The sequence below is a fragment of the Oxyura jamaicensis genome, chromosome 3 (assembly GCF_011077185.1).
Source record: "Oxyura jamaicensis isolate SHBP4307 breed ruddy duck chromosome 3, BPBGC_Ojam_1.0, whole genome shotgun sequence".
NCBI classification, from domain to species: Eukaryota; Metazoa; Chordata; class Aves; order Anseriformes; family Anatidae; genus Oxyura; species Oxyura jamaicensis.
In genome coordinates, this window is record NC_048895.1 from 51,017,369 (window position 1) to 51,040,961 (window position 23,593).

Here is a 23,593-nt window from a genome sequence, read left to right on the forward strand (position 1 = left end):
TGATACAGCTGAAATAATTTCATTGCCTTCAAAGTACAGGATCCCATGCAAAGAACTTCAACTTGACCTTGACCTTCCTTATTTCTCGTAACAATATCAACCTGTGACGTGCTATGTTGAAAATAGAAAATTAATGCAATAATAGAAGTACATTTCATATTTATTAATATCATAATACTGCTATAATCAATATGAAATATTATCAAAAGGCAGTGTATGAACCAATGGCTTCATATTTTCATAATATTGATACACTTCTTCTCAGAAATAGTCAGGCATTTGGAATGGGCTGCCCGGGGAGGTGGTGGTGGAGTAAGAGTCCCTGGGAGTATTTAAGGTTGGACGTGGTGCTTAGGGACATGGTTTACTGGGTGACATTGGTGGTAGGAGGATGGTTGGGCCAGACGATCTTGGTGGTCTTTTCCAACCTGTGATTCTGTGACTTCAGGCCACACAATTTTCATCTCTTTCTGGGTCAAGCCCTGGTACTCACTGCACAATGAGTCGATTTGAGTCATGGGTCTGTTGCAAAACAATTTATTTCCTGTTGCTGAATCTGCCAGATTAGTGACCTGAGTTGACAGTGACCTGAGTACAGTAAAAGGGAAGCAGTGAAGGTGGGGGAGCAGAAATGTGCAGTTAGGAGTACGAAGAGATGCGTGTAGGTTGGTAAGACCAAGATCTCCTCAAGTACCAGCAAAAATAGCATCAGATCATAATATTATAAGGTGCACCTTAATAAATAGCCAAGCAGGGAATTTACATGGTTTTCTGTTCATCATTATCCTGCTGCATGATGGTCCTGAGGGAAAAAAAAAAAGGGGGGGGGGGGGGCCCTGGTCCTGGGTCCAAATCTGCACTGCAGCATGTTGAATTTGCATCCTTAGTGTTAGTGCTATCAAACATTTTGCAGTGTTGCGATGTTTCTGTGAGTTTATTCCCAGTCTGCACATCACTCCTGAATTAAGACTGTTTTTAAGCCATCCTGTGTGGCAGTTATTGACAGAAGAAAGCGCTATAGCACGCATTACATTTATTTACTCTGAAACTTTAAGAGGGACTTAAACAGTGCATCAGTTTTATGCAAGCCTGTGCTGACTGAAGTTTAACTGTTTACTTGCTATTTTGGGAGCTCATACTTTGGCCTTCAGCAAGAAAGCATACCACTTGCTTAGGCCAGACTGTTACATCTTTTTAGTCATAAAATAAATTAAGTCATAATTTCCCTATTATTTATACTGACTTTTGCTTTCTGATAGCCCATGGCTACAATGAGGGTTAAAAAAAAAAAAAAAAAAAGATTTTCAAGATCCCTTTAAATAGTCAGAAATATCAACTCCAGCTTAAATATAAAGCCACTGAAATATAGCAGAAGTGTCATAGAGAGGTGGCTGATGACCCACACCTGTCAGTGTTCAAGAGATGTTTGGATAAAACCCTCAGTAATACGCTTCAACTTCAACTTTTGGTTACCCCCGATGTGGTCAGGTGGTTGGACTCGATGTTATCGGAAGGTCCCTTTCAGCTGAACTCGTGAAATACTGAAGAAAAAAGAATGGATCAAATACATAACAGCAATAGTTACTTAGTTATCGGTAGGAATTTTACCATTTGCATTATATATTTATACATCCCCTCTGCTCTGAGACTAATGAAAGCTTGGAAAATTTGGGAAAAGAAAGTGAGAAGTAACATTGAAAGCATTTTTAATGCTTTTTTTTTTTTTTTTTTTAATTTTAACTAAGTTCCAGGAGAATAAAATGAAGGGAAGAAAGAGTGAGAGGACTGAAGAAAAGGATGTGCAAAAGACTGGGAGAAAAATGAAAGAACGAAGGAAAAAAAAAAAAAAAAAAAAAAAAAAAAGCAAAATATTACTTGATAGATAATTTACCAAGAAAGTTGCAGAAGGAGACATTCAAAGACTTTCAGGAAGGAACAGGCATTTCTGTGTTCCATTTCAGTGAGATGATGAATTCCTTGAGGTGAGCTGATAACCCCACTTGAAATTTGCTGAAACTATGAATTTGACAGGTCAGCGAGCCTTGTTTCCTTGTACTTTTATTTGCTCTGACACCATTAATATTTATGCCTTTGGTACATTCAGCAAACATTTTAATCATCAACCTAACACACAAAACAATGGAGCATTGTAGCTTGCTTTTGTGCATCTAGGATTCACCAGTCCTGCTGGGACGTAGCCTCCAATCTGATTTACGCATGGAGTGCAACACGTAGCTAGGAATGTACATAACTTAAACTTCCTCCCACCAGCACATGCATACAACTGCAAGTACTAACAAGAGTTGCATTCTTGTAGCTGCCATCCTGTCCCCACAGACTCTTATGTGCCCCTTAAGAGACTTGGCGAAATGTCATGTTGGGGAGCTGACGTGTAGATTTTTGCCTCGTTAGATTGCACAGTGAAGCTTTATCTATTTCTTTTAATTTACTGCACACAATAGATTTACAACAACAACAAAAAAAGGCAGCTTTAGTACAGATTTAAGAGCAACTGTGTGATGTTAAAGAGAGACACTGGAAATTAAGACATCTGTGCTTTTATTCCTTATGCATTACTGACTTGTATCATTACAGGGAAATCAGTTAAGCAATTTTATTTTTTCTAACATCTAAAATCGTACTAACAACTGACAATAAATGTATTTAGTGATGAAATATTTGAGGCTTTCATATAACATACATTTCGTAATATGAAAATTTCCCTTTCCAATGCCTTGTATCTCATGCCGGATATTTATCCCAGTGTGTCATGACTGCAAAATGCGTATGAAATAACAAGCTTCTGGTTTTTATGATTTATATTCACTATCAGCCGTGTGAGTCACAGTGCAAGATGAAGTGGGGCTACAGATTCCTTCAACAGGACGTCACTGCCGTGTCCTGGCTGTATTAAAACCTCTCTGGGTACCAGCTGTTTGCCACCCTTGCTGTTACAAAGTTACTGTCAGAAAGCTTTTTGGTTACCAGTGAGATGCCCTCCCTCTTTCTCGTTGCACATAAGCCTCTCCACGCCTTCATACCCACCAAGGACCCGGAGACCCAGCGCGTTCCTCTTTGCCCGTGGGTTTGAGCGCTCAAGTTTCCCTCTCGCCTAGTCTGATAACTCGTGGATCAAAAATGAAACAACAACAATCACTTCCGAGCCGCGGGAGGCCCCTTCTGAGGGGAGACCTGACCAGCGGGCCGGCTCCTGCCGCCTCCCCTCACGCCATACCCGTCTCCAGCCGCCTCCCCTGCCCCATGCCCGGCTCCTGTCACCTCCCCCGGCCCCACACCGCCCCCGTCTCCCCGCCCGCCCCCCGTCCCCGCCCCGCCGGCGGTGTTTCACTTTGTTTTCGTTCCCGGGTCGCAAGATGGAGGCGGCGCGGGGCCGGCCCGGGCTGCTGCTGCCGCCGCTGCTGCTGCTGCTGCCGCCGCTGGCCGCCGCGCTGCTGGGCCCGGCCGCCGCTCCGCAGCTGGGCCAGGTACCGGGCCGGGCCGGGCGGCTCCGCGGGGCCCTCCGGGGACCGGCGGGGCTGCGGGGGGGGCTCGGCTGGGTGGAGGGGGGCTGTGCGCCGCGACCCCTGCCCGCAGGCAGCGCCCCGCCGCCGGGGGAGCCTCCCGGGGCGGTAGGGAAGGGCAAGGCTCGCCGCCCGTGCCCGCAGTGCGCCCTTCGGGGGTTAAATGCGATTTAATGTGCCCCCAAAGTGGCCGGCAGGTCGGGGGGGGGGGTATTTGTGTGCGGTACGGTGCGGTGCGTTGTGCCCGGCCTCGCCGTGACGGCTCGGTGCTGCCGGGGGAGCGGTGCATTGGGTCCACTGCTGCTCCTCCTCACCTCCGTGCCCCTGAACTGAACCAGCAAAAGGGTACCGGCATATCGCAGGGCGTCGCGCCATCTGCTTTCCCCTTCCAGAAGCCGAGCTGCGTCTCGGTAAGATCTGTTTCGAGTTAAATTTGGTGGCTTTTCGAGGAGCAGAAGGCTTTTGATACTGTGCAGAGATGTCAGTGGGAATGAAGGGATGTGCTGCGACAGGGGTGAGCTGTGACCTCGAGAACTGCAGAAGAGGTCCAGCTGCTTTTGTATCTGTGGTTAAGTCGTGACTAGATGTATTCCTCAAACCCTAGTAATCGGGACCTGCCAGGTGTTAGATCCCAAAGAGGGAAGAGCTCCGCTGGGTCCATAGTCACTTGCCTAGCCAAAGCAAAATTGCAGTCATGCGAGTGAATTTATTATGGCTTCTTTTCCTCCAGAGTTCCTTCCTTTGAGTAAAGCCATGCCAGGGCAGCCTGGCGCAGGCCCTGCGCTGGCACATCCTGTGCTGCAAGGCAGGATTCCTGGGCTCGCTTCCTGGTCCCTGCTTCTCCTGGTGGGCCCTTGAGGAGAGATGGGCTTAGCTCCTCAAAATGGGGATCTAGGTCTTCAGAGATCTATAGAAGTGTGCCTGTGCTTGAAGTCAGGCGCACGGAAGTATGAGAGGGCAGAGAAAGCTCAGTCCTCAGGTACTTCTTGTATCCCCTCTGAGAAAAGGAGAGCTATGTGGGATTTGGCAAGCAGTAGTAGTAGAGGGATATAAACCTGCGCTCTTGCTTACCATCTTCCATCATGAAACTGTCACACTTTCACACCGAAACTTCAGCTCCGTAGTGTTAGAGCTATTTCCCACAGCAGGCAATTATACAAGACACGGAGGCACATCTGCTCATGCTGTCTTAGGACCTGAAGGTGTGAGTGAGCGTGGCGCAGCGATGCCTGGGCTGGTTACGTGGAAGCCGGCTTGGGGTTAGAAACAGGGTAGGTATGTTTCAGAGTAAAGCCTGATGGAGTAACTGGGGTGTAACACAACTGGTGAGCACAGCCGTGCTGTTTGCTTGTGGGGACGGGTCTGTCTGTCCATGCTGTACTGCTCAGGAGGTCTGCCAGCAAAGTTTTTGCCAGTTTAGAAATCTCTGCACCTTTTTAGCTTTAGAGTGGTGTAGCGGTATAACTATGGGCAGAAAAGCTCTTCCAGGAGTCAGAAAGGGAACGTGCACTTCTATTACTTTTTTTTTCAGTTTGAGAGTTTAATATATATATATATAAATAAGAACTCATGTTTCCTTCTGCACTGCTTCTTTTTGTACATACAGGATCATGTTTGATGTAAAAGAAAGAACACGTCTTGAAAGAGTTTTGGGTAGAAGAGTTGCTCTTGTCTGAGCAGGAGCTGATTTATATTAAATAGCCTGGTAGAAGAAGAAGGGAACAGGCAGAGCGGGAATTCAGCGCTCGTGGGCTGGCTTCAGAAGCCACAAGCTTAACAACTCATGGCATGGGGGCAGAAGGATCTTTCCTCAGGAAGGTTTGGGACTGCAGGTGGTCTTTTAAGCTTCTCTTTGGCTACCATGACTGTGCACTCCATAATCCTGGGATTATCAGAATACTTCTGATAGCTTCACATTTATGTAGTTCTCGTGCATTGTGTGAAAGTTTACCTCCAAGTTGATGTCCACGATGTTTTGTAAAACCTGTAATGGAAGGATTGAGGAAAGACGTTGGAATTTTGGAATAATGTGTGTGCAATTGTGTTTTGTAAGTCTGAAACACGTTTGTTGAGCTCCGGAATGCGAACACCCCCATTGTTGTGCAATACTTGTCGTTTCTTAAATAAGCTGTTTTGAAATCTGGGTGCTTTTTTTTTTCTTTTTTTTTTTTAAACATTAGCATGTGTGCTTTATTTTTGCTTTATCCTCCTGAAATTTGGACAAGCAAATATGGATTACAGATTGATTGATATTAGACATAACTTTATATAAAAAAGGCATGGAATAATGCAACAAGATAACTGATCTTAGCATTAAAGGACTGTGCTTTTCTGATGCTAGGTCAAGAATTAGATTTTGTGGTTTAGATTATTTTTAACGTGCTGATAAAAACTGGCTAAAAGCACAGTGAGCTGAATGCTGTGATGTTTGTTTACTCCATTTATCTCTAGATAATTTAGATTTAACTGTTTACTTTTGAAAAGGCTTACTTGCCTACCAGAATTTTTTAGTGCAGTTGCTTGAAAAACACTTTTTTTCAGGCTGTTGTTGACTGCAAGAAACCTCTATGTGGATAGATTGTATCACAACAGAAAAAAGTCATCTTCACTCCATCAGCCATGTGAGTACGGATTCAGTGGGTGTAATGTATTTCAATCAAAGAAACTTTTTAATTGTGACACTCGGAAGTATTTATTTCACAGCTTTATCCCAGGTTCTCTATTAACAGCCTGGCACATGTTCTGAACTTTATACTTAAAAGGCACCACATCATCTTTCCATGTATATTTGATTAAATTAAAGCAGTATGATGCAACTGTGTCCTGATGATGTGAGACTAAGCATTCACCTTTAAAACTCCTGTTAAAATATTCATAGTGTTAGTTGATTTAATGGGGAGAAAGCAAAGGCAATTAGTTCTAGCAACATATGCAGGGCAAAGGAAGGGATAAGCAATATTGTACTATGAATCATCACAAAGCGAGGAAGCTTATTTTTCTGCTTGTTCAGAAAAGTAAAGAAAAGCAGAAGCATCATTGTGTTAGATTTGTGTATTAACAAGGATAGTTCAGCTTTAGTTACTTAAATACTGAATTTCATTGTCTTATCCTAAATATTGTCATGCAGTTTAATAACAGCAAAATTTGTTTGAGAAGATTTTGTACTAAAATTTGGTAAAACATGAGGGGCTAATTATCGTCCTGCAAACTTGTCAAGGACTGTACCGTGCCTGTTTCTTAACTCAGCTGTGCCCCATGGCCTGCTAAGACTGATCCTCCAACATACCTGTTTGGAGTCTGGTGAGAGAATTAGAACAGAAGCCTAAATTACAAATAAAGGGTTGCTCTCTTTGGAGCCAGTTTTCCATGTGAACTCAAAGGGTATGAGTTTGGATGTTAGCTGTTGGTTAATTTGAGCACTCTTTCCCACAATCTCTTTTTATATTTATAGATTTTAGTTTTGTCCGTTTCTTACCTGGTTTGGCAACCTTCCTTCGACGTCACGTTTCCATATTGCAGGCAGGATATCCCAGCTGTGCCTGCGCAGCTGCCGCGAGGCGATGGTCTGTCCGCCGCTCGCCGTGCAGCTGGCCATCTTGCCAGGCATTGTGCCATCTGCTCCTACTGCTGCCCGCTCCGCTCCCCTGCCTGCCAGCGCAGACAGAGCCCTGTTAGACAGAGCCCTGTTCGGCGAGCCTCGAGAGAGAACAGCTGTGCCTGAAGTGGGCTGGCTGCTCCTGCCTCGGTCTGGAGATGGGCTTTGTGGGAGTGATGCACTTGTGCGGGACTTAGCAGTTACCCTGTGCTGGGGGAAACTCTACAATGCACTGTGGCAGGTACCTACTGCCTGCCAGAGGTTTTTTCCTGATTTTGTAGTCAGATCTGTTTGACGTTCCTGCATGATTAGACCTAACGGCTTTGTCTTGTGTGGCATTTTTCATGAAAGGCTGGGGTTGGGTGAAGTGTTCTCTGTAGATTTGTGTGGCATTGGTGTGAGGAGTCTTTAAGAACTAATGAATATTCCCTTTTAAATTATGTCAGATGCTTTATATATTCTTTCCGTCATCGTGCTCTTCTGCTGCTTCTGTTTTGCCCCACTTAACTCTCCTGGGTTCTGTCGCAGCACATGGCTAAAGAGAAAGGATTAGAAAATGATTGCTGCCTGCTTATCGCTATTGATTCAGGTTTACAAAAATTCACTGGTTCACAAAAATCCTGTAGTGTACATTGCCACGCTATTACTGCTGTAGCCTAGCTTTCCAAGAAGAGAATGACATGCATTTGTGGTGGAAGTGCTGTCTTCTTTACAGGTCCTGTGGCCATTACTGCTGTAAATATCACTGCTGGAGCACTAAAACAGTGATGAGAAGTCTCAGGAAAACTCAGGAGACACTTCTACATCCTGTAACACCTTTAAGAACAACGAGGCAATTTCTAGTGTAAATTGGAGAGTTTTATGTGAAGGTATTTGCTAGCACAGCGACAGCTAAAGTGCTGTGAATGGGTGGATGGGTGTAAGCTGAAAGTATGGCCTGATTCCTGGGGACACGAATTGCTTTGTGGGGCTGTCCTTCGATGATGTGGAGTTATTTACTTTTCTTAGTAGTGAGGTGTGTAGCCATAAGGCCTATCCATAAAGATGTAAAGTGCCTTTTTTTGTTGTTTTCTGAAGCAGTGAATTTTATTATGCTAACATAATCAAATGTTTTCTGTGTTGAAGATAAAGGATGTTTCATAAGTCTGGAACTGGAAAGACGGTGAGATGGTCCCATATGGGAGCACTTTCTAACAGGTGGGGGTTGCCTGGTCAGGTAGTTCACCATGGAAGCAGGATATAAGAACTGTTGGTGGCCCCTCATGCTTTCCTGCCATCTCAGCAGGCATTAACTACATACGGCTCTTGAGCATGGACCCTCGGGCAGATATCAAGGGGCCACCCGCTGGGGTTGCGTTAAGAGGGGGAAGGAAGGCTGTGCACCACACAGAGCCTGCTGTGGGTGAGCCCCCTGCCCCACTTTTCATTATGTTTGGCGTGTCTTGTGGCTCTTGTCCTCATGTAGACTCTGTTATGGGGTGTGCAGGGTCAGGGAGGTGGGCCACAGCAGTTCGGTCGCAGCAGGCCCCGCTGTGTTTTGGGTGCAGGCGGTCAGGAAAGACCAGTGGGAAGGCAGCGGTGAGGAACTGGCCTCTAAGGAAGAATTAAGTGAGGTGGAAGAAATAACATAAAATCAGGAAAACTGATATTTTCTGTGAGAAGATACTGTAAAGAGTGGTGAACAAGCTGTTCATAAAGCAAGGAAGCTTCATGTTAGGCACCAGGAAAACTTCTAATGTTAAAGATAGCTGAGCATTGGAGTAAATAGTTGAGGAGAATGTGAAAATTTTGGACATCACTGGAGAGCTTTAAGAATACATTGAATTAGCATCTGTCAGGAATGACATTTTGTTGGCTCGTACTCTGGGGAAAAAAAAAAAAAAAGAAAAAAAAAAGGTGGACTTCCTCAGGTCCTTGAGATGTTTCTGTATTTTCTGTATCAGTTTGTGACCATTTGGAGCAGGAACAGTTGAAAACTAGTTATTTGTTAGCACCGAAACTTTGAGATCTGCTTGAAATGTTTCATACCAAGTCTTGTGAGACTGCTTGGGCAAAACAAGAACACAAGGACAGCTCAGGAGCAAGTGCTTCAAGCCTGAAAAAAATCAGATATGCCACTATGTGTATACAGAATACAGGCAGTCATCAGGAGAAGAAATTGTTGGCTCCAGACAGGAACTGACTGGCCATGGGGGTCAAAAGAAGGCAAGACTGTGAGTTCTCCGTCACTTGTGAAGGGTCATGGTGTAACAGCTTTGGCGGAGGACTGATCGTAGGCCGAAGTTTCAGGGAACCTTTACGAGCCCGTGCCACTGAGGGGCAAAGGCAGCCCCAACACAGAGCCTGTCCAGCAGCTCGGGCCTCTGGGGTCAGCAGTCCTGTGCCTCTTCTTGTCCATTTCTTCTTGTCAGAAGAAATAGGCAAAAATGTGGAAGTTCTCCTGCCCATTTAATGAGCTGAAGCGGCTCGCCGGCTTGGTGTAAAGGAGAGGGAAGGATGATGCACTGGAGAGAGGTCTCCAGCCTTTCTGTGCAGAGGCCTCTAGGTCAGCTCAGCTGTCGTGTCTGCATGCTACCTTCTACTTTTTGTAAATTTGACAGCATGGATGTGTACTGCTTAAATATTTTGATTTCTTAAACATGTAATATGCTCCTTGAGTGCAAGCTCTAAGTATATACTGTCATTCATGACCGTGCTTTTGGATACTAAATCAGCAGAACTGACAACTGCCTTGAAGAACATTAATCCTCACACATGTTTCACCTTGAGCATATGGTGCCCAGTTGCTGAGCATATCTATTTTGCCCTATGGCCTTCATTATCAAGTACAGCATTTGACTAAAACAAAGAGCAGGGGGATTTTCCTTCTTTTCAGTAGTAGCTATCTGGCAGTCATTTCCTTTTTCTAGTAATCTCCGTGAGTCACATCGGTGGCGGTGAAAGAAGATTGCAAAATACTGGGTAAAGCAGCTCAGATTTAAAGCTCAAAAACTGAAGGACTATTAAGACTGCTGGGAAGGTCCCTCCTCTGGGCCCGTTGGGTTCCTATAAGGCTCAAAATACGAGGAAGTCATGGCACAAAGGTCTGATGATCTGTTACACAATTGGGGGGGTCTAAAAGAAGTACAGCTCTGAATGCTGAATAAAGTGCTAAAATTTAGGGGATTTTTGTTTTAAATATACAGCATTCTTAAAACATGAGGAAAAGTGGTTTGAGGAAGCTGCAGGATGACAGAATAGATTACATCCTACCGTTACGTCATTAACCCGGTTTACATATTCGTTAATAGATTTCTGTTTTTCTAAGTAAATGGGTAAGTTTCATTTAATATGAATAACTCAGACTTGAGTTTTGGAGAAAAGTCAGTATAAACACCCATTTCCTAGGAGGGGCACAGAGAAAGAAATTTTCTTCTTGGTCTCAGTGGCCAGAGAATTTTCCTATTGACTTGACAAACGAATCTGAAACATCAATGGCAAGTCATTTCAAACCAAAGGAAACTACTTCATTTTTTAAAAATCTGTACTTACTTTATTTATTTTTTTTTAATTTAAATCTGTATTGTATTTAAAACCATGCTTGTCATATGAAGCCAGATTTCTGCTGGTTCGGATTTAGATGTTGTTTTTCAGTTTGTGATGGTTCTGGCTACCTCTATGTACTGGTTAACGCCCATTGTTTTAAGAAATTTTTATATTGGAGTTGTACTTCAGAAGCTCTCTGTTCACTCTGTTCTGTTCTGTATACACTTGAGTATTTCCTGCCTAAAAAATCCCAAACTGAAAGCCATTCATTCATTCTTTCATTTTAAATTTTCATGAGTTCTACTTGCTTTTGAGACACAGCTCAATTTTAGTTGTTTAGTGTGAAACTTAATTAAACACAGTGCTAAAAAAAAGGTGCTGAAGGTACAGAGGAGAGTTTTCCAGAGGAAAATTAAACACGAGTAGAATCAATTAAGGTTCCCAAAAGGCAAATAGAGAATTTAACGTTATTTCTGAGTAGATGACTCAGGAGAGCAGTGTGGCAATCATTACATTTGTCTGTGTTCAAGAGAGGTTTGTTTCCAGATATAGACATTGTCAGGGGGCAGATTTGGGAGATTTGAGGTCCCATCTGCAATAGAGCCCCTGAAACGACAAGGATGAAATGAGAGGGACCGAATGAGGGAAACAATAAATTACAGCAATTGAGGTTTGAAAGAAGGAAATAAATCCCCGTTAGCTGTGGGTTTGGAGGAGCCCTGTGTGGCATAATTTGCGAAGGGTAACCAAAGAAAAAAAAAAAAACAGGATTACTGTTGATGCTGACAAAAATGAGTGGTCTTTAGTATAGGCCAACATGTATTAAATTATACTTCATCCTGAAGAGTAAGTGGAGTTCTTAATGATCATTAAGAGACTGAGAATCTGATTTTATCTTGCATAGTCAACTCTGTTTCAGTTAATATGAGACTTCTTTTCCATTGTATCCATGCATAACAAGTTCTTCTGAGAATTTTGTTTGGTTATTATTATCTCTGTTTTAAAAATGTGTTATACTTAAAGGGGAAACGTTCATTTTTTCTCATCAATACTTTGTATTTTAAAAGAGGAAAAAAAACCTTACATGGAACAATTAAACATATTCTTCTTTCTTCTGTTTGCAAGGCAGAAAGCCTGGCAACGTGCTCTGGGACTAGTACATTGCCATTCTGTCATGATTGTGCATGAAAGATGATTGTGGCCTGGAGCTGCTCATGTGTTTTCTCATAGAAACTTACATCTCTTTTCATCATTGTTTTCCAGGAAACCATCAGAGTCAATGTTATGATGTTGAAAAGCAATGGAGAATTTCACAAAGGACAGGTTCGCCGTTTTTTTCATTTATTTGCTATTTATTCAATGAATTAATATGCAGTGAAACTAAGTCCACATGTGGATGCAAATACGTTGTTTTGTCTGACTTCAGTCAGCATTGATTATGTTCCTCTGAGAATTGTAGCGTAGGAGCAGGACCGCGCACTCATTCTGTCTGTCTGTCTTTCAGGTTGTTTTTAATATCACCTATGTTAATGGACAGGTATATCTAAATGATTTCCCTATGAAAAGCGGGGTTGCCCACATAACATGTCAAACAGTAATATGTGAGTATTCTCATTTTTTTTTCCTGCTGTATTTTGAGTCCCTGTTATCTAGTAACCAAAGCTTACAAAGTCTGCGTGTTCTCATACTCTGCTAACTTCAGCATTGTAGAAGCAAGTCATTTCCCAAATTAGGAGAATTTTGCTCCTGGTGTGGGTGGGAAAAAAATCTTACTACCTTGTTCTCAAGTCACATTCATTTGCTTCAATGTAAATGGTTTCATCTGAAATTGAGACTGCCTCTCTTTTCAGAAGAGTGTTTTGCACTACAAGCTAGACAATGTAAACAGAAGGATGCAACTCCACCCTGCTAATGGCTGTGTCCCGAGGCTGGCTGGCATATATCCAAAAAGGGATTCAATAGCAAAAATATGAATTAGTATTGGGAAGATCTTTTAATTATCTCATGTCTGACTTTAGTGAACGAAGAAGTTTCTCCTGGATAGGATATTATGGCATAAATTACTGCAGTTTTGCTAGTGTCCTGTAGTGGTTAAGGACTTCAAATGATCTTGAAACTGCTATTTTTATCACTGATTCAATGCTATACCTTTTGTAAAAGATCAGAAAGCACTGTGATTTTTGATATACACAGAGCGTACTATATAATTAATTAAGGAAGAGCAATTAAACTACTTGATTTAAGCATCTGTTGTATTCAGAATGATCTCTTGATGGATCAGGTGCAGCAGTCTCTAGCTTGGTTTCCAAGGTCATCCTCCTTTTACATTCAGATGTTTACTTAGAGGGTACTAATGCTTTTCTAAATTGCTTCGCTGAGCCATGACCTTGCCTCTTGAACCCTTCCTTCCCAAATATCATCAATTATTAATTTGACACTATTTCTTTTCTGAAGTGGGAGAGCAGTAATTTGCTTGTCTGTTTTGGGGATAGATATATTCCCATTGCTTCTGTATTTTCTATCCTATCTAGCGTAGGATAGAATTTCTATCCTAGAGATAGATTTCTATCCTATCTAGGACAGAAAAACATGGCAAAATGTCATTTACCTACAAGATAACTGACCCCAAAAAAACAGCTAGGATTTTATGGACTAATTCTGAGAGACACTGAACACCTTACTGTAGTAGTTCCTGTTCATTTCTCAAATCATAGCTGTGTAGCTTGCAGTGGCTATAATTACAAGTGTGAATCTGAAACAATGAGAAAATTACTGATTTGACCTGGGAGCTAGGAACCCGGAATTGTTCACCTCCATGTTTGGGTCTGGTCCTCAACACAGTGCTCCTCCTGTCTGCTACCTGTAAAATTACAGTTATACTATTTACTAACTAAATTAGCAAGAACAGTCAGATAACATTTGTCAAGGGTTGAAAGGATATTGAGATTCTCATTACCTGTTAAGTGAGTGGAAAAAATGTTCCTGATTATCTGTATGTAACATCAAAATTGAGCCAAACATTCATGCCCTTGAACAACAGAGACCAAGTCTCCCAAATGGTATTCTCTTGATGTTTTTGTTATGTTGTGCATGGCACCGATGCCCCGACCTCAAGTTCCCACAGAGTCATATTTAGATGGGTGAGCATCCTCAGCTCCTATTGCACGTCGTGGGGATTGAGCAGCCTTACACAGACAGGAAAGGTTGAACACAGGGAGCCTCAGCTGCTTGGGATATTTGTGGCTTTGCTCCTTTAATGCCTGCTTGCTGCTACAGTTCAGGAAACACTCAGCAAACAGGTTACTACTCCAGCTTACACCTGTTGGGAATAGCCCCTCTTTCTTTCCTTCGGCAGCTTATTTTCACAATGTAAAATATTCCTAAATGGTTCCAAAAAGCATTTTTCTGCATTTATAAAAGCTAAATAGCTTTATGAGGAAAGGGGTCACAGCATAAAACAAATGAGCGCATGGAGTTGTTCCTGAGTAACAAAGGACACTAGCTGAGCATTCCCCCGGGTGCCTCATAAGCTAGCACTGCAGGTGACACGTAGCACTTGAGGCTTAGACACAGGAGCCTGCTGGGTCTCAGTTCACGTATCTCGTGGTCTGTGTCAGGCATAGATCTCCTGCCCTCCGCTGCTGTGCTTCAGCTCAGCATGGCCTCACCTGAAGGAGGGGCACGGTACCTGGGAGAAGGATACTAAGCTCATGGAGAAACACGGAGGGTAGAAGGACAGTTCTCTGTGTACGTGTGGAGTGTTAGGTTGTTGGATAGCTGAAAGCTTTTCAGTAGGAAGAGAGTTTGAGGTGTCACAGTCCCACGTGAAAATGGTGGGGAGTGAGGGAGGTGCAGAAAAAATACGCATGAGGGAGCCAACACTTGTCTAGCATAAGCAGCGTGTGTGAAAAAGAGCTAAAGCGCTGGAACCCAACAGGTCTCTGGCAGCCATTTGAAGGAAATGGTTATGCAAGTCACACAAATATCTCAGGGAGGATGATTTTGGAGAGCATATTTATTTCAGTGTTGAGAGGAAGAATGTCGTATGAATTGAGATGTTTATGCAGGGGGCTGTCTGGACTGTGGCATTACTCTTATGAACTCCTTTGGACAACTAGAATAAGAATGCAGTAATAGTGGAGCCAAAGGGTGCAGCTTAGGGTGCTTAGATGCAAACCTCAAAGGCCACATTGTTTGCAAGCTCCCTTACTTTGGGGATCATACAGTGCTGCTGTTGTCTGCTGCGTGTATCATGAGACTGCTCTGAGTTTGATTTGGTGATCTACTGCTAAAAACCTTGGCATCTGTTTTCCAGATTACAACTGCTTATAGTAGCACTTACTGGAAATGCTAAGGACACCAGCCTAGTATAGACTTTGATGCAATCACTAAGACATCTCTGGTTTAGTATAGAATAGTTCAGTTGGAAGGGGCATACAAAGATCATCAAATCCAACTGCATTTAATTCATTTAAAACATCTGAAGCACTTGCAAAATAAAATGGTGAATTCCCAGCCCCAGCTCTAAAAAACTGAAATGAGAGGGAACGTATTTCCTTGCTAGCTATTGCTTCATTAAAACCCAGCTCTAGTGGTCCTCTGTAGTTGTAACGACTTTCCCACTGAGATGCTACCTGTGCAAAGGCACAAGTAGTCTGTGCTAGAGTTGCATCTGTTTGCCCCATGGAGAGTTCTTCTTTCAATTTGGGATGGTTTCTCTTTGAAAACTGTGACATTATGTCGTAACAGTGGAGAATGGAAGCGTGGATACCCTACCCGATCAGCAGCGCCTGGGAACTGTCAGCGTTCGCATCATGGTTCACGAGTGGCCTTTGGCATCCAGTTCTGATTTGCAGCTGATTGTCATTCAGGAAGAAGTGACAGAAATTGATGGAAGACAGGTAAATAAAAATAATACAAAACAACAACAACAAATTTTGCTTGTTTTGAATTTAGGAGAGGCAAATAGTAACCAAGAGTTCAAAGGTTTACGTGTAGCTAGCACAGTACTGAGGAAGATGATACCAACCTGTGTAGTAGCAGAGGTGTTTCTTAAGGAGAACTCGAGTTTTAATGCTTCTATTCTTATTTTAGTAGCTAAAAGTTGGATGATTTTCCATTAAGGCTGTCAGAACATCATTAACTGTCACATGCTTTTTCAAAATGTGCATTTACGCAAGGAAAGTCAAACTCACAAGCAATAATTCATTTTGAAAGTAATGTACAACATTAATAAAAGAGGCATATGTTTATTCTGAGTTTTTCCCCATTATTTATCCCAAGCTAACAAAGCATTTCAATCACGTGTCTTGCAGCAGCAACAAATTAAGCAGGTGGGCTTGTTGTGAAGGCCCATCTGAGGGCTTAGCCTTAGGCTATTGTGTATGTAAGCTAATTAATTGATTTGAACAAAAAACTTGATGTTGAACATGGGTTTTGAGACGAAAAGAAAAAAAAACAAAAAACCCACATACATATCTAACTGATTTGCACGAATACTGGTGAATGCGAAGAGTTACAATTGTAGCTGTGCTGGAAATGTACAGAGCCAAGTTCTCAAAATCACCTACAAGCTGTAGTTATTTTTCTAACTAGGAAGGTTCTGAATGGAAGATAAAGCTGCTGTCTTATATTCTGCTACATTTTTTATAGGAGGAGGATGATAAGAACAGTGATCTTTAATTAGTTGCATGCCCACCATGTAGTACTTTTCACAGATCTGCATCATGCCAAAATTTTACTCTGTTAATGAAAATGATGATCCCACTGAGAAGTTTGAAAGTTTTGTTTTGTTTTGTTTTGAATGAGGTTCTTATGCCCTGTGTTTTAGCCCTGTTAGTTGGCTAATACATTTTGTTTTGGTTCAGCTGTTACACAGCAGTGGTGCTGTATTTCAGATCTCAAACTGGATATCAAAATGCGTATTAGGCCTGCACAGGCACCTGGTGAGAACGACCAGAAAGCTCATGCTGTTCTGCTCCTTTAAATCAGAGGCTTTCCATCTTTCTCATTAGTTATGAGCTGACGGTAACAGTCATCCTCTTCATGGCATTATTCTGCACATTTAGAAGCCAAAGGAGACAGTTGGCCTATGGCTCTGAAAACACAAGTGAAACTTGTTTGCAAGTGAAACTTGTGTTTTCAGAGCCATAACCCACATTCCTTTTTTGTAGAAATATATCTCTGCTGCAGTTCTTGTTGTAGTCACAGACACTCTGGATTTCTGTCAGTTCTTGGCCTTGCCCTGCAGTTATCCGTGCTAGCCGTAGTTATGCTGAGTGTCTTCTACATAAATGAGGCCTGCAGTAATTGTTAAATGGAGTGGGTCCAGTGCAGTGCTGGAGGAGAAGGAAAACTATTCTATTTCATATCAGTGTGTAGTAGAAGAACTGAGCATGTGAATAAACTGTTACTGTACTCCGCATTGGTGCCTGCTCTGAATGATACAAGTTCAAGGAAGAGCAATGTAATTTCAAGGTAAAAAATAAAAGCAGCACCGAGTGATCTCAGTGGGATTTTTTCACTTGTACGAAAAAAAGCGCCATGACTGCAAAAGCAGAAGTGTCGGTCTTGCCTCAGCAGCACACTAAAGGTTTGCGTGTGTCCTTTTACTACATGTCCGAGTTTTCTGTGCTTTCAAATGCTTCCCTGACAAGAAGAGCTATGTAAGGCTTGGTGGAAAGCCCATGGCTTGACTGCCACATGTTTTTGCAGGGAGAGGGAGACCCAGTCTGTTCAGCAAACTTTTTAAGGTGGCATAGGCTGTAGAAGTGTGTTGAGTAAAAACAAAGAATACTGATTCATGTTACAACATCTGTATTTCTCAGTCGTAATGGCTTGGAGTTTTCTGTCACATATTGGTCTTCTTTGCCAGCCTACTTCATCCTAACTTTAAACTCGGTAATATCTGTATGTTTGCCTCTCTTGCAGGTTCAGCAGGAAGAAGTAACAGAAATAGATATTTTAGTGAAGGACCTGAGAGTACTTAGACATTCAAACTACACTGTCCCTTTGAAAGAGAGCATGCTGTATTCCATCCCAAGGGACAACGACATGCTATTTACACTTCCCAACCTCTCAGGAAAAGGTATCTCTCTTAGCTGTTGCGTAATGTTTTTAATGATAGTTGGCATACTGCTTTACAGGGACAAAAGAGCAACATTATTCCTGTGTTTTGCATAGTAAAATAGTTTCTGTATTATCAGGAAAGTGTGTTTTTACACCTAAATTCCACTCTTCTACATTGTGGTTATTTCTTTTGTTTTATTTTAAAATCTGTTCTCCTCTGAGTTACTTGGTGCTCGTAAACCCAGACATTCACATGAATTAATTTATCTCTGTGCTGTTATGGAAATTTCTGTAAAGCTCCCCCTTTTTCCTGAGACTGAAGGAGAAAACTGCAAAGGAAATACCTGTCTGGGTCACTTCCAAACCAGAGAATAGTTAAGTTATTAAATTCAAATAACTTTAAAGCAAGAGAAGTTACTGGATACCTTAATCTTATTTTGGCTTAGTTTAGCCAAAACTCAAGGATTTCAGAGGAGATCAATATTTTTGCCTAGTTCATCACTTTTTAAACCTGGTGACAGCTGAAATTTTGCAGCTAAGGGCACAGCTAAAGGCTGCATTGTAACATTGCTGCTTCTTACCAAGTTCACTGCTAAAGTTTTAAAAAAAAAAAACAGTTTTTTAATTAAAAAAAAAAAAACTGTGATCTTCCTGTAAACTTAGGATAGTTGTACCGTAAAGATAGAAATGCAGCATGTCTTTGCTTTCTTGATTAGAGAGTCAAATAAAAAAATAATCCTCCCACTAAAATCTGTATTTTCTTCTTTAGATATTCAAGATCCACTGCAAACCACCAGTCAGTACCTCATCCGGCAAGCAGAAACTACAGTGGATGAAGAGACGTTACCTGGCAAGCTACCAGAGACCCCTCTTAGGATAGAACCTCCATCTTCGTACAAGGTAGGTTTCTTTCGGTGGTGGTGGTGTTTTAGTTTTAGTTCTAGCAACATAGCATGGATAAAGAAGACTTAATGAATATTACAGTTTTAGGGAACAGTCTTCCTTCACTGTTTTTAGTATTGTCTTCAGAAACATGTACAAATGCTGGGTTTTCCTCCTTCTTGGATATTTACAGAACAAACCGAATAACAGCATTGCAAGGATTCAGATAGGGGGGTTTTCCTTTGCGTAAAGGCCAAACAAAACATCCGTTTAAAGATATTAAGAAGGTGTGTAACATTCCTAGACCTTTGTCTTTGGTCTTCTATTTTTCATTTGGAAAAAAGCAACATGGCTTATCATAACAGATTTATCAAGGAAAGAATTGCCGTTCCCACTTGGCCTAGTATGTGACTTCTCAGATGACTGTTTTGCTGCTTTGTGTTTGTTGAAGAACAGGATTTTCGGTTGTGTAAGGTACCTAACACTAACTGATTTCCACAGGAGTCTAAGAAATCCCCACAGCCAAACACTAAGAACAATAGACTGTTACAGACATATTCTAGGAAACTTTAAAAACCAAGAAGAAAAACAAAACAACACTGTTTCTAAATTACCCCTTAGCAGTGAGAAATAGTGTTTTTTTACTGCAGTTGAAATCAAATAAGTGTCTAAATCCTGAAATGTTGTGACCTCACAGATATGTCATGAAAGTAGATTGTGATATCTACATTATATGAGACTATTTGTAATGATTTTGACTCTTGTTAAGCTTTACATGACTTTTGTTTTTTTTAATATTTTTTCTGGCATTACTTAGAGGCCACTCTGGGAGATGAGCCATGGGTCTCACCCCTAAGAAACACAGTAGCAGCTTGGGAAGTTTCAGTTCCAGATGAGGTAGGGGTGGGCTCCACACCCTCCTTTGTTGCTGAAAGAAACACATTACGACATGCTGCTGAAGAAGAATGGCAAAAATAGTATGCTGAAAGTTACAGAAAAGTTCAAGAACATGCTACCTCTCTCCTGAACCCTTTCCCTGCTGCATTTAGTCGTGCAATCATAGCTACCCTAAATACCCAATACCCATAAATACCCATAGGTACCCAGTCATAGCTACCCTAGGCCAAAATAACCCGTCCTTCACTTCCTCTGTTCAAGTGTCCCTTTATTTTCCCTTTCCTTTCAGGGCGCTCTTCCAGGATGAGTCACTTCCTCAAAAATTAAACCTCCAAATAGAATAATTCAGTTGGAAGGTTCCAAACTTTGTAAAAGAAATAGGTTTCAGTCACCAATCAACTCCATCCTGCTTTTACATATACTTAAGCATATTTATTTATTTATCTATCTGCTTACTTAAGTAAAGTTACCACCATGAAATGTGATTCAGGAGTAACCACAAAAACTGCACCTGCTGTGTTTTGCAACCAGTCTTTTTATATCTACCTGTTTGGTTGTAGGTGATGTGCCAGTGGGTGGAAGACCTGAGAAAATGGCTCTGCAGATTCTGGTTTCGATCTTTACCCATCTTCTTTAATCTGATGGAAGTCGTTGTGGTTGGAGTCGTGGGAGCAGCTCTCATTCTGAAAGTCTTAAAGGTGATTTTCCCTTCCTGTGAAAACAAGTAAGTAACTTCTGCGTTTTTTTTCTCTGATGAAGACAAAGCACTACCAAAAAATCTTTTAAGTTAGAAACAGCCTTGTTCTTTAGGAATACTGTGGCAACAGCTGACGAAGGAGGCTGCCAGTAACTTTCCATTCCAAGAGGCCTTTAATGCGTACACATTTCAGAGGAACATGGGCAAATCTCACATTGGAAACGTCTTAGGCTTGGTTGTCATAACACCAAATTTTTATCAAGTTTTCTGAGGACTACATTTTGAGATACCATTAACATAGCTCCAAGAGAGGAAGGTAGAAACTAGAGCTAGACCGTTCCAGTCCTAAATCTTTCATATTGACTAGAGTCATTACTGTAGCTATGAAAGGCCTCAAATTTGGCTTTGCAAATTTCTCCGAGTAGTATCTGTCCGTATAGGCAGCTGATAAACCATAGGAAGTGGCGGTATTATTCATGGCAAAAGGTTATGAATCAGGTTGGTTGTCTGGGAATGGCTTTATTCCCTCAGCTGGGATGTTACCAGCAACATGAATTATTTTTCAGATAAGCAAGTTTCCCAAACAAGGCATGGAAAGATAAAATGGTAACTGTAGCTGAGAATCATTATAGGTTTAGTGCTGGAATGAACAAGCACTAACATTTTTAAGCAACCCAAGTCAATTCAGCAAGCCCTAATCCTTGGAGCCATATGTTCTTTCAGGAGAAATGACTGACAGCAAAGCATGCTTCCTCACTCCAAGCAAGCACAGCTGATATTCTCAAATAATACTGACCAGCTGTGCTTCTGAAAGGCCCTGAGCGTGGTTAATTTATATATCCAGCAAAGGATAAAAATGGTCTTACTACTTCTGACAGAGCTAGGAAAATGCAGGGTTGGCAAATTGAGGAAGAGGGAAACTGCAGTGACAAAAGATACCCTGCTTCCCCGTGACACTTCAAAAAGCGTGCCATCAGGTTACAGTACTTCCTGTAACTAACTTGTTAGAGGTAGAAAAAATGAAGGAAGTTTGTACCAGAGCAGTAAGTAGCTTAATACTGCCACGTGTGAAGCTTTGAACTAAGCAGAACTAGAAAAAAAGCTCTAACCAACATAATCTGTTCAGCCCAGTGCCTGACGGACTATCCATGGCAGAGGAAGTACAGAAGAGAGGAAGCAGCGTGCAGTACTTTCTTGTTCAGTTGCAGCACGTGCAGCTTGTGCGTGGCTTGTCACAGCAGTCCAAGAAGCTGAAAAGCTGGGCAGTTTTAGGCTACTTTGAAACTGATCTGACAGCCTATGCTGCTGATAGTTCAGATGCACAAACTGGGTCACGGGACCCCTCTGAAACAAGAGCAAGCTGTAATTTTTAGAATGCAGAATTACTTTGTATACTATTTTCTAATGCCAAGTAATCTTACCTTTCAGAGGCATCCTTCTGCTGGATGAAGTCAGCTTTGTACCTGCGATAACCATCAGCTCGCCTTCAGATGTTCCAGACAGGAAAAGCAATTTAGATGAGAAAGCATGTACTTAATACTGTGTTGACTTTGGAGTTTGGTTTGGTTTGTTTTAATTAATGAATTTTTAGTTGACTTGAAATTTGGCACTTGATCTTAACCCCTTGTTTCCTACAAAGAAAACTTACGTCAGTTGATTATTTGGTAAAGGGACACAGGCTGAGGCCCAAAGCTGGCTCCCCTGTGCCTCCCCATAAACATACAGCCTTTTTCAAAAGCTTCACAATAAAACAGCTTTCTACCCTGAGGGTTACCATTGGTTTTAACTTCTGTGAAGTCACTTCTCCACAGCTCAAGTCAGGATGCTGGCTGCCTTCCCACCCATAGATCAACCAGTTCGGCTGTCCTGTAAGCAGTGAGATGATGAAATTCAGGGTGGCCTCAAGTCTCCAGATAGCATTTTTCAGAAAAGGACAGAGGAGTATCACAAACATGACACGTGCCTGCAAGCTAAAACAAAGCTGCCCAACCTGGGTTCATATCTCATAGGGTTGAGTGTGCCTTGCAAGGGAAGTATCACTACCAACATTTGTGTTGCTCGAGTACTTTGACGTATATGCAAACAAAGCTTAAAAAGGCAGATTTGTATTTCAAGCACTTTATACTTTTATGGCCCCTTTTGCTCATAAAAATTGTTAGCACTTGTAAACTTGTAACGTGGCTTGTTCACAATGTGCTTTTTTTATTTGTGACAGCAGTACTATGTGACATCTCAACACCCCCCAAAAAAATGTGCAAAAGTACTGGCTTACTAAGTAGGCTCAGTCTTCCCATACTGATTTGTACTGTTAACATTTTTCAAATAAACATTTAAATTGTTTATTACACTGTGTTTATGCGTATGCCTGTTTTGCTGCATAAAACGGCAGCTTGCAGAATGTATTAGATATATAGAACAAATTATTTATTATTTTTTTTTAGTTTTTCATCATTCCAATCCACAGAAGACGCTCAGGCTCAGTGCCCTCAGAGAGTAGGATCCTGACCACTGCCAGCTGAGGATGCCAGTGGTGCCACAGCTGGCCGGGTGTGGAGCATGAAAGGTCCAAGCGGGGCAGATGCTCTGCTCACCTGGAACAGGCAGCAGTGACTGACAGCCCTGGAGTCACACAGCGCTTTCCCAGGGCTCTACTGAAAGAGCGACCACAATGGTGACACAACTGTGTAAAACGTTAAGTGATGCTAGAGCTAGAGGCATCTAGACTAAAGGACATTTGGTGAAAGAAAACGTGACAGGTGAAATAATAGGAAGGCTGTTAAGACTCTAGCACAGGGATGCTGACTGCACAGACAAGAATTGTCAAAGCAAGTCTTCAACAGACGAAGTCCTCTTCCAGGTATGTGGAAGTGTTCCTGCCACTTGGCAAACACAGACCTAGCCACTTCATTACCACAGTTCAAACAGAAGCGATGTATAAGGCTGAAAATTAAGGAAAAAACAGGGGAGTGGCCAGACAGCATAGAAGAATGTTTCCTTATTGCACAAGCACAGTATGAATTGCAATGCGGATGGAAATTGAGCAGCTGTTAGTGTGCGCTCATTGCATCCTTACTTGTGAAACTATAAACCAAGCACCTGCACAGCAACATGATGTAACGCTGTTCTAAACAGCTGCGATATCAATGAGCGGTTAAGCCTGAAAAAGTGGTGGTACTGCTTCACAAATTAGCCAATTTCCAGACTAAATAATCCTCTTTTTTTTTATGTATTGTGTTCTACACAGTTACAAGGCACAAGGAAAATACTACCATCAGTTGCAAGAAATTAAGTGCAAAAACAGTGTAAATCTTGAACAGAAGCCCAGTAGCTACCAGACAACACTGCTGTGCTATGGAGCTGGAGCTATTAAGTCTTAAAAAGTTTTATCGCTAGTGGTCTGCTTTAGTA

The 23,593-nt window shown here is 42.0% G+C and overlaps 1 protein-coding gene and 2 long non-coding RNA genes across 3 annotated transcripts; 1 reads left to right on the forward strand and 2 right to left on the reverse strand.

Annotated features, from left to right (window-relative positions):
• Nucleotides 1-3,300: 3,300 nt before the first annotated feature.
• On the forward strand, nucleotides 3,301-22,530 carry GINM1 (glycoprotein integral membrane 1). The gene is made up of 8 exons (XM_035322157.1): nucleotides 3,301-3,485; nucleotides 11,905-11,964; nucleotides 12,146-12,242; nucleotides 15,391-15,542; nucleotides 17,572-17,728; nucleotides 18,479-18,609; nucleotides 20,049-20,212; nucleotides 21,614-22,530. Exons 1-8 carry the CDS (start codon nucleotides 3,375-3,377, stop codon nucleotides 21,720-21,722), a joined length of 981 nt encoding a protein of 326 aa, XP_035178048.1. The 5' UTR covers nucleotides 3,301-3,374; the 3' UTR covers nucleotides 21,723-22,530.
• On the reverse strand, nucleotides 5,040-7,377 carry LOC118164552. The gene is made up of 2 exons (XR_004749538.1): nucleotides 6,997-7,377; nucleotides 5,040-5,505 (listed from the first exon to the last, which is right to left on the reverse strand). It is a non-coding gene; the product is annotated as an uncharacterized LOC118164552 (long non-coding RNA).
• On the reverse strand, nucleotides 13,127-13,563 carry LOC118164551. Its single transcript, XR_004749537.1, has 2 exons — nucleotides 13,479-13,563; nucleotides 13,127-13,260 (listed from the first exon to the last, which is right to left on the reverse strand). It is a non-coding gene; the product is annotated as an uncharacterized LOC118164551 (long non-coding RNA).
• Nucleotides 22,531-23,593: the final 1,063 nt, after the last annotated feature.

Coding starts and splice junctions, on each gene's coding strand:
- GINM1 (XM_035322157.1), top strand. CDS start 3,375: ATGGAGGCGGCGCGGGGCCGGCCCGGGCTGCTGCTGCCGCCGCTGCTG. Junction 11,965..12,145: donor GAGAATTTCACAAAGGACAG/GTTCGCCGTTTT, acceptor TCTGTCTTTCAG/GTTGTTTTTAATATCACCTA. Junction 20,213..21,613: donor TTCCCTTCCTGTGAAAACAA/GTAAGTAACTTC, acceptor CTTACCTTTCAG/AGGCATCCTTCTGCTGGATG.